Source organism: Kryptolebias marmoratus, linkage group LG2 (assembly GCF_001649575.2).
Source record: "Kryptolebias marmoratus isolate JLee-2015 linkage group LG2, ASM164957v2, whole genome shotgun sequence".
Classification (NCBI taxonomy): domain Eukaryota; kingdom Metazoa; phylum Chordata; class Actinopteri; order Cyprinodontiformes; family Rivulidae; genus Kryptolebias; species Kryptolebias marmoratus.
In genome coordinates this window covers 23,934,520-23,949,747 of record NC_051431.1, presented here as the reverse complement: position 1 = coordinate 23,949,747, position 15,228 = coordinate 23,934,520, and the positions used below count along the sequence as shown (strand labels likewise).

General features: G+C 42.2%; 2 protein-coding genes across 3 annotated transcripts; one reads left to right on the top strand and one right to left on the bottom strand.

Annotated features, from left to right (window-relative positions):
- Window positions 1-15: 15 nt before the first annotated feature.
- LOC108244426 (membrane frizzled-related protein) lies at window positions 16-9,324 on the top strand. Its single transcript, XM_017430620.3, has 13 exons — window positions 16-373; window positions 2,511-2,619; window positions 3,910-4,047; window positions 4,237-4,404; window positions 4,482-4,701; window positions 6,464-6,594; window positions 6,678-6,803; window positions 6,879-6,955; window positions 7,043-7,191; window positions 7,385-7,515; window positions 7,971-8,105; window positions 8,313-8,440; window positions 8,513-9,324. Exons 1-13 carry the CDS (start codon window positions 269-271, stop codon window positions 8,735-8,737), a joined length of 1,842 nt encoding a protein of 613 aa, XP_017286109.1. The 5' UTR covers window positions 16-268; the 3' UTR covers window positions 8,738-9,324.
- nudt8 (nudix (nucleoside diphosphate linked moiety X)-type motif 8) lies at window positions 8,923-14,785 on the bottom strand. 2 transcript variants are annotated; one of them, XM_017430614.3, is made up of 5 exons: window positions 14,533-14,779; window positions 12,088-12,924; window positions 11,857-11,989; window positions 10,482-10,559; window positions 8,923-9,672 (listed from the first exon to the last, which is right to left on the bottom strand). In XM_017430614.3, exons 2-5 carry the CDS (start codon window positions 12,921-12,923, stop codon window positions 9,487-9,489), a joined length of 1,233 nt encoding a protein of 410 aa, XP_017286103.1. In that variant the 5' UTR covers window position 12,924; window positions 14,533-14,779; the 3' UTR covers window positions 8,923-9,486. The 2 variants fall into 2 exon arrangements, with proteins under 2 accessions (XP_017286103.1, XP_037837995.1); XM_037982067.1 differs by lacking the exon at window positions 10,482-10,559 and having other exon boundaries at window positions 14,533-14,785.
- Between the last annotated feature and the right edge of the window lie 443 nt (window positions 14,786-15,228).

The following is a 15,228-nucleotide window of genomic DNA, read 5'->3' as shown; positions in this document are numbered from 1 at the left end:
TTTTGAAAACCGGAAATTAAAAATTACTTCATGTGAATTATATTATCTTTGGTCTATTTTTATGTGGATTATGTTGATGGACTTCCAGCAAAGAACCGTGCTGTCTTGGAGGACTAGAGACAAGTTTTCACAGCTTCAGTGGAGGTTTGCAAAATGCAAAATGAACGACAAGAAAACTCAGAAAAATATCTCTGATCTGTCCTCGCAAAGAAGCAGCTCTCTTCACGATGCCCTCCGAGATACGTTTATCCACACGTTGGACCCGTAGATGAAAAGGATTGTTGGCCAAAGTCCCTCTACCTTTCCTGACAGACTAAAGATGTCTGACCTCAGCCAGGTGTCTGTTTACTCAGACTCCTCTGACATTTATAAGGTGAGTGGGAAAGCGTTAAGATAAAATACTCCACTTGGACATCTTGAATTCAAACTCTTATGGATTTATCTTAGTGCCCGAACTGCCAAAGTGGACCCAAAACTATGAGGAGAAATTAGTCTCATAATAAACACAACTGTACAACAATCTGTGTTCAGCTATGGGTAAATGGAAACGTGTTCACACATTCATCAAACAATCTGAGCATGTCCAAAACAAACTCAAACTTTAAAAGAAATGAACAAAAATTGACTTTTACATACAGTTTTACCTTCAGCCTTATAAATGGGACAGTTTTCACACTTGAAAAGGTGTCTGCAAATGGAAACCTTTAAATGCAAGCGTATGTATGGTGTGACGCGCACAGATTGGGTTACATTTGTGCACAAACCAACCTTTGTGTTGGGTTTGAGCCTTTCTTTATGCCAGCAGCTCTTAACAGTCACAAATACATGCCGCGTGTAAGGACTGGTGGAAAGCAGGTTCATTTGAATTGTCATCGGATTCACATATTATTTCCTCCATCCATCCATCCATTCTCTTCTGCTTCTCCGGGGTCGGGTCGTGGGGGCAGCAGCCTAAGCAGGGAGACCCAGACTTCCCTCTCCACAGCCACTTGGGCCAGCTCCTCCGGGGGAACTCCAAGGCGTTCCCAGGCCAGCCGAGAAACATAGTCCCTCCAGCGTGTCCTGGGTCTTCCTCTGGGCCTCCTCCCGGTGGGACGTGCCCAGAACACCTCACCAGGGAGGCGTCCAAGAGGCATCCTAACCAGATGCCCAAGCCACCTCAACTGTCTCCTCTCGACGTGGAGGAGCAGCGGCTCTACTCTGAGTCCTTCCTAGATGACCAAGCTTCTTACCCTATCTCTAAGGGAGAGCTCAGACACGCTGCAGAGAGATGATGATGAGTAAAAATATTGGACACAGTGTTCCCTCGCCCGGACGCGGGTCACCGGGGCTCCACTCTGGAGCCAGGCCTGGAGGTGGGCCACGTTGGCGAGCGCCTGGTGGCCGGGCTTTTACCCATGGAGCACAGCCGGGCACAGCCGTCCCCCTTCCCATGGGCTCACCACCTATGGGAGGGGCCAAAGGGGTCGGGTGCAATATGAGATGGGTGGTGGCCGAAGGCGGGGACCTTGGCGGTCTGATCCTCGGCTACAGAAGCTGGCTCTTGGGACGTGGAATATTATTTCCTCTCTATGGCTATTCTGTGCGCTCCACTGTAGTGTATTCCTAAAACTGTGCTGTCTGCTGGTTTCTGTATACATCCAAGTGTGTCACGCCCTTCGTACCCTTGTATTTAAGGCCCCTTTTGTAAGATTGGGAGTAAAAATCTACATGTGAAAATAAATCTTTGCTCACAATTCAATGTTGGAGTTTGTAAAGCTGTTTGCCAAATGCTCAGATTGTTTGGTAATACATCTTGGCAATCACCCAAACTTATGCCCATGTTTGTAAATGTGTAATACACATTTTGGGACTACTTTTTCTCCATACAGATCTTCATCTGTATAGAGTAGCACTATTTGTTTTAGAAAAGTGTTTTGAGTCGTCTTTGGTGATCCTAACTCAAGTCTCCATGCCTGTTCTTACAAGTGTTATCAGTCTTTATAGGAGGATGAGACCATTTTAGTTGGCACAAAGATGGATCTGTTAAAGCCTTGTGGTCTACAAACTACAGAAGAAGGCAGTGGTGATAGATGTAGCAAACCCAAGGGACTGTAACATCAGGAAGAAAATATGAGAAATACCAAGGGCTGAAAGAGGAAATAGAGAAGTTGTGGCGAGTCAAGGCCTCATTGGTGCCAGTGGCTATCAGAGCACTCGGTGCCGTGACCCCAAAACTGTTAATCCAGTTCCAGAAGATCAGAGAAACAACCTCAGATGGCAGATTGGCTGCATAGAAATTTCAAGCCTTTATATATCTGGCAGGAAACCCAGGCTTGAAGGGCAAAACAATTTATGGCTAAGTAAAAAAACAGACAAACAAACAAAAAAATCAGTCTTAACTCTACATTTGAAAAAATAAAATGATTTGTCCTTCCAAACATTACACCATACTGCCAAAAAATACAGTTATCATTAAACAGATGGCTTGTTCTGTCTTTTTGTTTTGGTTTTTGTTCTGCTTTTCCCAGAATGTGTTTTGTAACCCTGCCTTCGAGCTGGAGGGGGAGCGCGAGGAGAGGGTGGAGGGATTCAGGACCTCTTCATTAACGCCTGAACCAATCAAACCTCCGGCTGCCAGTGAGTTAGACAATCGCTTCACTACTCCCTGGGCCTAAAGCATCCTGCTGTTTTTAACATTTCTATCTGTGTATGTGTGTGTGTTGCCTGTCTGTTAGCTAAAACGGATTTTAATAAAATACTCAGAAAACCAAACCGTAATCTACCACTGAATAACTAGTCAACCTAAATTAAGATGGCCACTACAGCTAATCAACACAGTCATTTTTACCCATATTAAAATAAGATTTGTTGTGTTAATAGATGAATCATCACTAATACATACTCTGAGCAGGTGATATGTATTCCTTCAAGGAATGCTAGTTTCATTACTTTTATAGCTGCTGTTTTTTTGTTAACTATTAGTATGAAATTAGGCATATCAGAATGATTAAATATCAGTACCACTCATAAAAACATTACTCTCTGAGGTTCAAATAGAAAGAAAACATATTTCCAACAGAGACGCCATTCTTGGTAAAGTAAAGTAAAGTAAAGTAAAGTAAAGTAAAGTAAAGTAAAGTAAAGTAAAGTAAAGTAAAGTAAAGTAAAGTAAAGTAAAGTAAAGTAAAGTAAAGTAAAGTAAAGTAAAGTAAAGTAAAGTAAAGTAAAGTAAAGCAAAATAAAGTAAAGTAAAGTAAAAAAAAAAAGGATAGCACATTTCAGCAGCAAGGCAATCAAAGTGCTTTACATAATAAAAACATCAGTAGAGTTACATTACAATCATCAAAACATCATTACAATCATCCAAAAAAATAATAATCATAAAAATGATAATCATAAGGTCAATATGTATTAAGATATTTTGTTCAGAGCAGCTTTTTCAGCCTTGATTTAAAGGAATTGTGCTAACTGGTCTTAGCTTGGTGTTTGAACAGAACTAATATAGCCCAAAACGTTTGTCTAAAACTAAGAACGGATCTAGCATAAAAGATGTCAATAAACATGTGAAGGTTTTTTTAATAAAAAAAATCCTACAGAAGCATAGAACTCGTGCTCTTATCGTCCTAGGAGCTCAAAGCATATAAACCTCAGCTGATTATATTTTTAAAAATGTAGACCATTGATTCATTTAAAACCTGTTCGTAGAAGCAGACAAAGCCCTGTTGTTTGCTTGTCGAATCCTCCTGGTGACCGTGGAAAAGAGGAACTGCTGAGATGGTTCCGGTTGTATCCAAACATTCGAACTAGACTCATTATAAGTGGCCTAAATATTAGAGATCATGTTGCTTTAATCACAAACGGGCTACGTTTTATCGAGCCACAATGTTTTGAGATTAAACACCATCATGTTTGTATTCTGTCATTCAGGCCTTGGTTGTGGGTTTTTCGAAGTGTGTTGGCTGCGTCTCCGGGGCCCTGGTCGTAGCTGGGGGGTAGTGGTGGTCTCTGCTGCAGTCCTTCTCCTGCTGGTAGCCCTGGGTGTAGCGCTGGCTCTCATTCTCACTCGTGAGTCCCTGTTGCACCTACAATCAATTATAAGGAAATTAAAATTTAAAAAAATTTAAAAACTGATGAGCCTAGACTGCTATCACCTAAAGGTAGCTTGTTTAAAAAATCAAACTGTGGGACAGAACTCGTGTTTTAAACAGGATACCTACCATCTGTGCTACACAAACATGAATTCTCCTCATTTAGAGATAAAAGGTCAGGCTGTGGAGGATCACTTGATGACCACAGACACTCCAGACCTGCAGAGTGCAGGACATGAAGCGTCCCTTCCTTCCCCCATAGTCCCCTCAAACAGAAGTCTAATAAAAACCACAGCTTCACCTCAACCTGCTCAGATACCCCCATCTGAAACAGGTAGGTCTCCACCCACACAACAGAAAAGTTTATATTTATTTCCTTCCCCTCATGAACTAATCATTTCTGTTTCTCAGGATGTGGAGGCGTTATGACCGACTCTGAGGGAAGTTTCACTTCTCCAAACCACCCTGGCTCCTACCCCCCGAACTCCATGTGCGTCTGGATGATTCAGGTCCCGCCCCCTCACCTGGTCCAGATCCACGTTACCTCTATGGCAATGGAGGGACAGTCTTTATGTCTGTTCGACTGGTTGGAGGTGCAGGAGCAGGTGGAGCAGAGCTCTGTGGTCACCAGGTCAGCCAAGTCCCCACCCTTTGCATGGTGATAACAGCAGTGTGCTCTGGATTACACGTCCACATTTTCACAAACATTTTTATACATACACCACGTCAACGGGGTTCCTACACATTTTCCATTTTTGAAATTCCTTTTTTTTTCAGACTCAGATTTTCTGTTGATATTTGAGCCTCTCTTGATGTCAAATGCCTGCAGATAAACTGTAATTTCTATAGTGGTGCAGTTTTTTTTAATCCTTACACTTATGTAAAATTATATGATGTGGAAAGGGTTTTTTTTTTCTTTTCTTAAATTACTATTTTTTTCTATTTTACAAATGCCTCTCACCCAGCATGTGCAATTGACAAAAGTTATTTAATATTAATATTTATTCAAGTCTTCAAACAAAGGCCTGTGTATCCTTGTCAGCTAAAATATTCAAGTCGTTGCACTTCTATGGATGACATTATAAATTAAAAAAATTGGGAGTCCTAAAACATTTACCCCTATTGCAGTTTCTGAAGGTTAATAAGGTTAGTAAAAAAAAAAAAGGAAGAATTAAAGGTCTAGCAATCCTTGAGGGAAGGCATATCATCCGCCGCCTTATGCTAGACTGTTAAACCAAGATCATCTTATGTAGAGAAATGAAGGAGTTGTAGCCATTTTGGTCAAACCTTGAAAATAAGGTTATGAGCAATCATAGTATGTGTGTGTTGGGGATAACTCTCAGCTACTACCACATCAAATCTTAAATCAATATTTGTAAAATTGACAAAGCTATAGACATTTTTGTGTTGGCTAAGGTTGATTAGCTGTGGTAGCCAGCTGTAGATGTACATCCAATGAAATCCATGCTTTGCTTCATGGGATATTTTGCTAACAAACAAATATCGACTGATTCCAACAATTAATGCTAATTTCTTTTAAGCAAAGATCTCACACGAGTGACACTTGGAATACGCGCTGTGAATGACTCTCAGCTACTACCACACAAAACTTAAGCCCAATGTGTGTAAAACTGACTGAAATATAGCCCTTTTTGTGTTTTCTAAATTCAGCTGGCTTTGGCAGCCATCTTGAATTGGGTTGGCTCCAAACGTTAATCCGTTTTAGAGGTACATCCAATGATTAGTTCCTGCAAGGTTCATTAAAATTTGTTCAGTGGTTCATGAGATATTTTGGTAATAGACACACACACACACAAAAAGAAAGGCACCAGCAAAAACATTGTAGCAACTGTTCATTTGTTTACATCCAGTCAATGTGAAAAATGCTCTTCTCATTTCAGCAACTTTTTAGAAATTTAATCTTTATTTTTCAGAAATTGCAACAGTTAAGAGAGTCTGGGAACACAAATGGGGTTTTTTTTTAGACTGTTTCTTTTTTTCCCCCATATTTACCCAGATCTGGAAAATACTAAAATCATATAGGAACTCTGTTGTGCTAAAAAAAACATAACAAAACAAAACAAAAAAAACAATGTGACATTACTTCAAAATGCAGAGAGATGGCAATAAAGGTCTGCACATGTTTTAGAGTCCTCAGCTCTGAAACGTACTGAGGACTCGATGGAACATTGTAAATAATACTTTGACCTTTCTGCCCACTAACATTCTTGGAAAATGTCGCAACACGATTTAGAAAATTCTACAGATTGCACAACGCTGGCCTTCTAAAAGTTTAGAGCTTCAGTGTCCAGGCTTAAAGTTCAGTCTGAAGCTGAAAGAAAAAAAAAAAAAAGAGTACACAGATTATTCCAACCCAGATCGTTTTCTTGCAGGTTTTGTGGCAACGTCGCTCCACCAACAGTGAACACAAACAGCAGCACGGTGTGGGTCACCTTCCGTTCCGACAACAGCATCGCAGGCAACGGCTTCGCCGCCCAATACAGAGCTGTCCTGCCCGGACACCGTCAGTACTCTGCCTCTGCGTGTTTGTTCGCACTCGTGCCCTTTTTGAACCTGCACGGACGTTTCTGTTGCGTCTCTCCTCAGAGAGCTGCACCAGAGAGGAGTTCACGTGTGACGACGGTCGCTGTCTGCTGCCTGCGTCTGTGTGTGACGGTCATCCGAACTGTGATGACCGAAAAGATGAAGCAAACTGCACCCACATACACAATGGTGAGAAACTGAATCAAACCCAAGGCTCTAACTTAAGGACATGAGAGTAAACACATGAGCAATGCTGTTTCACAGAATGTGGTGGCCAGAAGTTTGGGCCATATGGTTCTATGGAGAGTCCGAACCACCCCAGGCCTTATCTTCACCAGCAGGTAGAGCCTGACTGACTTTACACAAACAAACACACACCCGGACCAACAAGAACAGGAGACTGAAGCCATTTGTTTCTTTCTTTTTAGATGTGTATATGGCATATATCTGTTGACGAGGGTCACGTCATCACGCTGAGCTTCAAAAACTTCAGCCTGGAAACTCAGGATGTGTGCGAGTACGACTACGTGGAGGTGCACGACAGCAGCAGCACCGGAGCTGGCAGGGTCTTAGGGAGGTGAGGAGCCCCGCAGTCTCATAATCTGTGCAAGATAAATCACATTTATGTTCCTATATCGGTGAAATTACTGCATCATCACTAGCCCACCTCTTTGAACATTGTCTGTTGTGGCTATGAAAGGTGAAATGTGTCTTTCCTTTTGTCCATTACTGTTTCATAGAAGCTTTTGTTTCTCTTGCCTTTGTACCAGATTTTGCGGGACCACCGTCCCACCAGACCTGACCTCCTCTGGGCCCCACATGACAGTGGTGTTCGTGTCCGATGATGGGGTGGCCGACAGCGGCTTCAACGCAACGTACCAGGCCATATCTGTACTCAACAGTGAGTTTTGGCTTTGGTAACAAGCTCATTTCTACTTAACCAGAGAATCACTTCTGAATGTATTATCACCCACCACCAAAGATGAAAAGGCAATTATGGTTTTTGCCCATGTCTCTCTTAATATAACCATTGTGTTAGCAAAATATCTTATGAACTACTCGACAAATTGTAGTGAAACTCTCAGAAAGTAATATTTGGATAAACAGCTGCGATCGAACTTTTGAAGTCAGCCGCTACAGCTAAATGACATTAGCTAACAAAAAATAAATCAAAATGGCAAAATGACTCGGGTAATCGTACAGATGGAAAGCTAAAACTTTTGCATCAACCCCATTTGTCTGATAGCAAAATATCTAAATGAACCACTGGTAGGATTTAAATAAAACTCTCAAAAATAATTCAACACAGAATATTTCCTCCCAGTTTTTTTTTAATCCTAAAACTTATTTCCATAGGGACGTGTGCTCCGAACCAGTTCACCTGCAGGACTGGGGAGTGCATTCAGCAGCAGTGGCTGTGTGATGGATGGAACGACTGCCCCGACGGAGCAGACGAGCAGGGCTGTGGCAACTCCACCTACCCTCCCTTCAGTGAGTCTACGTCGACTTCCATTAAAAGGTCCAACAGGTTCTGGTTCCTCTGCCACTGAGAAGATTGTACAGGAGGAAGCCTGCTTACAATATCAGACTGCTGTAGTTGTGGTTTTAAAAGAAAAAAAAAAAAGTATGGATTAATAGAACGCTGGTTCTTTGCCTGCTGTTTCAATGACCGTAAATTATTTTTCACCATGAAATCAGCCTCATCGTGTGAGATCATAGAGGTGGAGATGTGTCAGGGCCTCAGCTATAACCTCACGTCTTTCCCCAACATCTGGCTATTCATCGCCGACCAGAGAGAGGCTGCCACACTCCTGCGACAGTATCGGGTAAGTTGCTTTGACATATCTTTAAGATTTGTGTCAGAGCAGACAATAAACCCCACCTTGTTTTGTGGCCAGGTGCTAATGGAGCTGGCGTGCTTCGGGCCCCTGCAGAGGCTGGTGTGTGGGATGTTCCTTCCTCAGTGCAGCCCTCAGGGCGGCGTCCTCCAACCCTGCCGCTCAGTCTGCTCCTCCGCTGAGCAGCAATGCAGCCAGGCCCTCGACCTCTTCTCCTTCAGCTGGCCCTTCAACTGCCACCTTCTGCCCGACTCACAAGACCCCCTGGAGTGCTCACAGCCCTGAATTTTTAACCTTAACACAGTTAAAGTTCCCTTTGTCACATTACAGCTTTCCATCTGAGCTCAGACTGTAACTGAAACCAGGGAACTCAGACTCTGTAGCTTGTTTGAATGTCTGTTTATCCCTTCGACGTCTATTATGTAAAAAATAAAACAGAAGCAAAAGAAAGATTGCGAACAAACCGAAAATATCTTTAAAATAAGGTTTATTGCATTGTTGTTGGTTTTTTCCCCTCGTATACAATGTGCTTTGATTATTTCAGTGTTTACAGCAGTAAAGATCTGATCTAAATAAAACACGATGAAAAATGAGATAAGTGTAATCTTGTTGTGGCTGTGCTTTGATGATTCAGGACGACGTTGCGTCAGTTTATCGCTAAATTAACAAGAACTAAAAACAAAAGACTTGTCATTTAAAAATCAAAAGTGCTCAAGCAAGAATCAGTCATCTGTTTTACAAATCCAGAATAAACCTCGAACAGTACTTTCCTTTAGTGACACAGATACAGCTGGCCAATATGTTTATACCTAATCTATTTATTGGCGAAGGTAACACATCCCAGACTCAGCGCATAAAGACAACAAAGAGCTTTCTCTACTCAAAAAACAACAAAACACAGGACAAACAGACTCATGAGTTTGAATTATATAAATAACTAAGTTGCCTTCACAGATTTCTGACATGGTTTTGCTTCATAACTGTCTTAATAATACCTTCAGGCACTGAAATATTTCAAGTCTGGAACGGAGCTACTACGGAGGTACAACGAGTTTTAGGCTTTGGTCCAGGGCGACTGCAGTCAGGCCCCACACTCGGTATTTCCCATTACAAAACACCGGCAGTGTGTATCCGTACTTCTCACCAGTGCGGAAGTTTGTGTAGCCACGGTTCTGCGGGTTGCACAGGTGCGACAAAGACAAGGTGAAGATTTCATCGACCTAACAGGAGAAAACAAACAATAAAAGCTTTTTATTAGTTCAAAATTTAAAAAATTGTCTGTTTCCATTGTGATAAAGAAAGATCTATTTATTTGTGTTTGTTATCTTGTTAGGTCATTTAAGATGAGATTACTGGATCAGATCATACATTAAATAACCATAATATGAATGTGGTATACTAAACGGTTAGGTACAGCTCTGGTGTGACTTCAAAGTCCCTCAACCTAATAAATTCATTTCCATCATGCTCACAAATAAAACCTACAGTCAGAGTAAGCCCCTACAAACAGGATGATGACCCCGCTATTCTCTTCATGACCGATTAGGCTGTGGCTGGATTGCAAAAATATGCAAAATCCACCTTTCAGAGTGAAATTAGTTATAATGTTGCAACCCTCTTAGTACTCGGCAGAGGTTTTTCCTGCCAATTTTCTTTTTTCCCCCAGAGACCTTCTTCTTCATCCTCATCACTGCCCGGCCTGGCATGACTCTCAGGAACCACGTCTGGCTCGGTTTTTCCTGTGACCTTGTCACATTAATGGCTGCAGCCCAGGTATGAGGCCACCGTGGTCAGTCCTGCTTCAAATTATCTACAACAAAGCCATGCTGGTGTATGCAGGCCCCACGTCATGAATAAACCACCTACAGAAGGTTTGCGCTTGCTCAAAACCATCCATGACGCGTCACATGTGATGGAAAGCCCACTGTGTTAATTCACTGCTGGAGACCATCTTTGTTCTAGCTGATTGTTTCTGCCACAGTGAGGTGATCATGGAGTACGAAGGAGGTAAGAAGTAAAATAAATGTACCTCTTCAGGGTTTGGTTTGAAAGCCAACTCCTCGAAAGGACCGAGGTTAGCCAACACTGGAACAATCATCATCCCTGACTGGAAAAACACAAACGTTTTATGGCGGGTTTAGAATAAAAACCTTTATTATCTAAATTTATGACATTTCAAAAGCACTGAGGATTTGCTGCTCCTCTTATTTAATGTGTATGTGAGTGGAAATGGAATATTTTAGGGAGCTGCTTTGCTGGTAAGACCATCAGGTAATTTGTTGACATTAACTTAGGTCCACTGTACATCTGACAAAACAATTGTTTCCAGAAACATTACATTTTAAAAACATAATAAATCTCAAAATGCAGATACATTCACAGTTTAAAAGACAATATTTATCAACACTAAAGACCTAGAAAGGCGGTGTGGCAAAAACCTAATAGCATTACTGCAGAAAACAGAGTTAATCCTGAAAACTGAAGCTGACTGTCAGCCTTTTAGATGCAGAACACTAGTGAAAAACCAAAGACAGCAACATGCTAAAAGCTAAAAAACCATAGCTACAAACTAAAAGTTGCTAACGGAGACGATACAGAGCAAGTATGATGAAGCCAATTTCAAAGAAACCAAATGTTTTAAATATGAAAGTTTAAAAGTTTCAAAAACCAAAAAGGCACAGTGCCCCTTTCCTGAATGATGTGAAGATTTTGATACATGAAGAAGTAAAACAGCACAAAGTATGCAGAAGATAGCAAAAAACATACTGTATTTTCCGGACTATAAGACGCATTTAAAAGCCTTACATTTTCTCAAAAAACGACAGTGCGCCTTATAATCCGGAGCACCTTATATATGTAGAAAGTCGTAATGTTTTAGTACAACTTTGGTTAAACTACAAGCCGCACCGCTTGCAGCAATAAGGCTCAGTTATAGTCACGCACCTGAACCTGAGCGAGCGGTGGAGGCGTTTATACTTGACGCTTACGTCGGTGCAGTATTCTTCCGTGAGTTTTGAACCGTTTGATTATCTTTGTGATCTCTCATAGAGGGATCATATAAATGCTGAGACAGGTGAACCAGCTCCGCTAGAGCAGCAAAATCGTTCATTTTAAATGAAGCACGGCGCGCGCGGTCTTTGCAAAGTAACAAAAATTGGGAGGTGCACGCGCCTTATATGACAAAAGTTTGAAAATGGACCATTCACTGACTGTGCGTCTTATAATCCAGTGCGCCCTGTATTGCGGAAAATGCCGTATGTAAAAACAACAGGAAAAAAGTGTAACTAGATAACTATGATAACTAGAAGTGCAGCATTTTCCAATCCCACTGCTAAAAGAGAATAAGATCTCACAACTTTCACGTGATTGAAAAAAAACAATAAATAAATAACTGTGTGACTCACCTTGTCCCTCAGAGGTTTCATCACTCCCCAAACCCTCTCAGCTAGCACATTAATACCCAGCTCCTCCTGGGCTTCTCGCAACGCCGTGGCCACTACGTCTCTGTCTGATGGATCGCCCTTTCCTCCAGCAAAGCTGCAAAAAGAACACAAGCATACTTTTACTTGACCAAGACTTTCTATTAAAAAAGAAAACCGAGATCATTGCAGTTTTGTTTCCAGCCTCCCACCAACCTGACATCTCCTTTGTGTTTGCCTCTCAGTGTGCTGGAGCGCAGAGTGAACAGGAAAGCAGGCTCCCCTTCAACGGAGCACAGAGACACCAAGATGGCCGCCCACCTCCCCCGGTTGGTGCCTTGTGTCTGACTCGCCCCTTTCATCACCTTGTCCATGTCGTAGAGCTTCCAGTTGGGCGCCAGTTTCTGTCGACAGCGGGCCTCATTTTCGAGGGACAGGCAGTCCCTCCAGGTGTCCGCCACATGAGGGACAGGCTGATGAACAGTTTGGATCCGACGGAAACCGGGACCGGGTGACGGGTTGCAGCGAAACGGATTTAATATCCGTGGCTTGTGTGCCGACAGGCTGAACGGGCTAAAGGAACTTGGTACGTGATGAAGAAAGTTGCGTTGATTCTTATTGACGCAGCTGAGAGCCCAAGGCCGCCTCCGGCGCTGAAGAAAAGTCCGGTTGAATAAACAGTTCCAGAAAGTGCTGACGAGATAAGACACTTGTTTGGTTTTAGCAGAGACTTGAGAGTGGCTGTGGTGGTAGCTTAACATGACTCTGGAAAGAAGGTTTTCTGATAAAACATCCCTCAGCTGACGCGTTAGACTGGCTGATCTACAGGAAGACAGCTGTGTTGAAAAACATGCTGTCCTTGCGGATAACGGCAGCACGTCCTCATTTGTGCTTTGTCCGCGTTTTGCTTCGCATTTCCTCTCGTTCACGTGTCTTGCTCGCAGCCATCCCAACCCAATGTGCTCAGAGAAGGCAGAAAGGCACGATTCTCGCAGCAGCAGCGACTGTCTCGTGGGGCAGGTCCAAATCAGGAATTGTGGGCTCCTAAACATCCTGTACAAAAACAAATAAATAAAGGAAAAAGACAGACAAACACGCTGAAACATTAATAAGGCTCATGTGGATCAGATGTTGCATCTCTTTACCTGCAGAGAAGTGGGGGAGCATTTACAACAAATACTGAACAGACCGAAGGAATGTTTCGCAAATCCAACATAAGAGATTGTTTTTTCCGGGCTCAACCGATCCTTCATTTGGTTTCCTTGAATCAGTGGAACATCACGTCCTGCATAAATTTATTCTGTGAACCTGACCTGCTCCAGATCTGGCTAACAACCAGGCTTTGCTGAACCTGGAGTGATCTTTCTTAGCCTGATCAAAGTGTATTTCTGTTTCGCTTATCTAAAACATTTAATCCATGTTTTCATCAAGTCTTATGTTCTTTGCTGCGACAGTCATTTTTGGCCCTATGAACATTTCTGTAGACCATTATCATTTAATCTTTAGAACCACGTCAGGAATCTGTCACTTGTGACTGCCAAAGACCTGTTTTCTGTAACTCGGAACCTTTTCCAAGATCAAACTCGTTCTCTCTGACGACAACGTTAAGACTTATCACAGCATTCATCACCTCCAGGCTAGACTGCTGTCTTCTTCTTCTTCTTTTTCCTCCATCTTACTCTGTCTTCTGTGTCCTCTGTCCTCTCTCCAACTCCCTCCATGTCCTCTCTAACTGCATCCATATATCTCCTCTTTGTCTTTTTCCTGGCAGCTGCATCTCTAACACCCTTCTACCAATATACCCACTGTCCCTCCTCTGCACATGTCCAAACCATCTCAGTCTGTCCTCTCTAACTTTATCTCCCAGTCCTTCAACCTGTGCTGGACCTCTGATGACCTCATTCCTAATCCTGTCCATCCTCATCCCTCCCAAGGAGAACCTCAACATCTTCAGCTCTGCCACTTCCTGTTCTGTCTCCTGTCTTTTTGTCAGTCCCACTGTCTCCAAAACAAAACTGATTTTAAAATTCTCTCGATTGTTTTTAAAGCTTTCCACTGCCCGGCACCTGAATATTTATCCGAACCCATCTGCCCTTGTTGAAATTCTAGAGGTCTTACATTTATGGAACAGCTTCGTCTGGATGTTCCACGTTCTGGATCTGGTCAGTAAGGGAGATCAGTAAACAATCATCCCCTTTTAATCAAATGTGCCCCCTCGGGTCAAGATTTTATGCTTTTGGCTGTTCTTGTTTGTATTTTAATTGATTTGTGATTTTACTGTACAGAACTGACTTACTTTGGTCAGCTTTGGTTGTTTGCTTTTTGAAAAAGTTGACAATAAAATACCATAACTAAGCACAGAAATTAGAATTTAACGTCCTAATTTCACTGTGATCACCATCACTGTTCTGATAAATACACAGATTGCTATAAACACAGGGCTAATATGGTATTATACAGGCTGCTGTTCACGGTTAAGTTAGCAACAAATACTAGCAGAACAGAAAGCTAACAAGCTAACGTCATTCATAAACCAGAGCGATTCGGTTTTTTTATCTTCTTAATGGCAACTATCCGACTTGAAGCACAAATTCTAAGTTATCCCCATTGACTTATCTGTAAAAAAAATAAAACGTACTTTTAAAGAAAAAAAAGACTCACCTTCACAGAAATGCCGTATTAGCAACAGCTGGTCAACCGATCTGCTACCCGACTGGCTGCATCTGGGTCCGCTCGGTTTTGTATCACCGGTGCCTCACAGGTTGGAAGTGAAGACAGGCGGTGAAGGAAAGAGAGGAGGGTGCGAGAGACGGCGTCAACTTTAAACAAAGACAAGCTGTTAGAACAATAAAAGGTGTGTGCTATTTAGTCAAATGGGCAACTCAGAATCAAAAACACTTGCTGGTAAACGCACAACAATCCGCTGACACTAACTGCTGACTGCCTCTTTAACGATGACGTGTGCCGGTGTAGAAATGATGCGCATCCACAAGAGGCGGAGAGCAGCTTCACGCGCGTCAGTGTTGCCCCTCCCTGCGCCGCTTTGACGTCAAACTTTTCTCCTGTTTTGTTTTTTGTTTTTTCTACAAATGAAAAATGTATGAGGCGAGGCCTGCGTGGACCAGGTGCATTATTTAGTGGTGAAATCACCGCGAAAACCCCTACATTACATCACAAATCATCAGCGCTAGAAACCAGTTCGTCCTGTTTTAACTGGTTTAGCACAGTTTTCACCCCAAAGTCGACAAAAGCAAGTGCCTATCTTTTTATTTTTTAAGATAATAAAACAAATGTCTGGAACAATTTTTGAAACATTACCTTAATCTTAAATTTTTGTTGAATGGTTACATTTAGTAA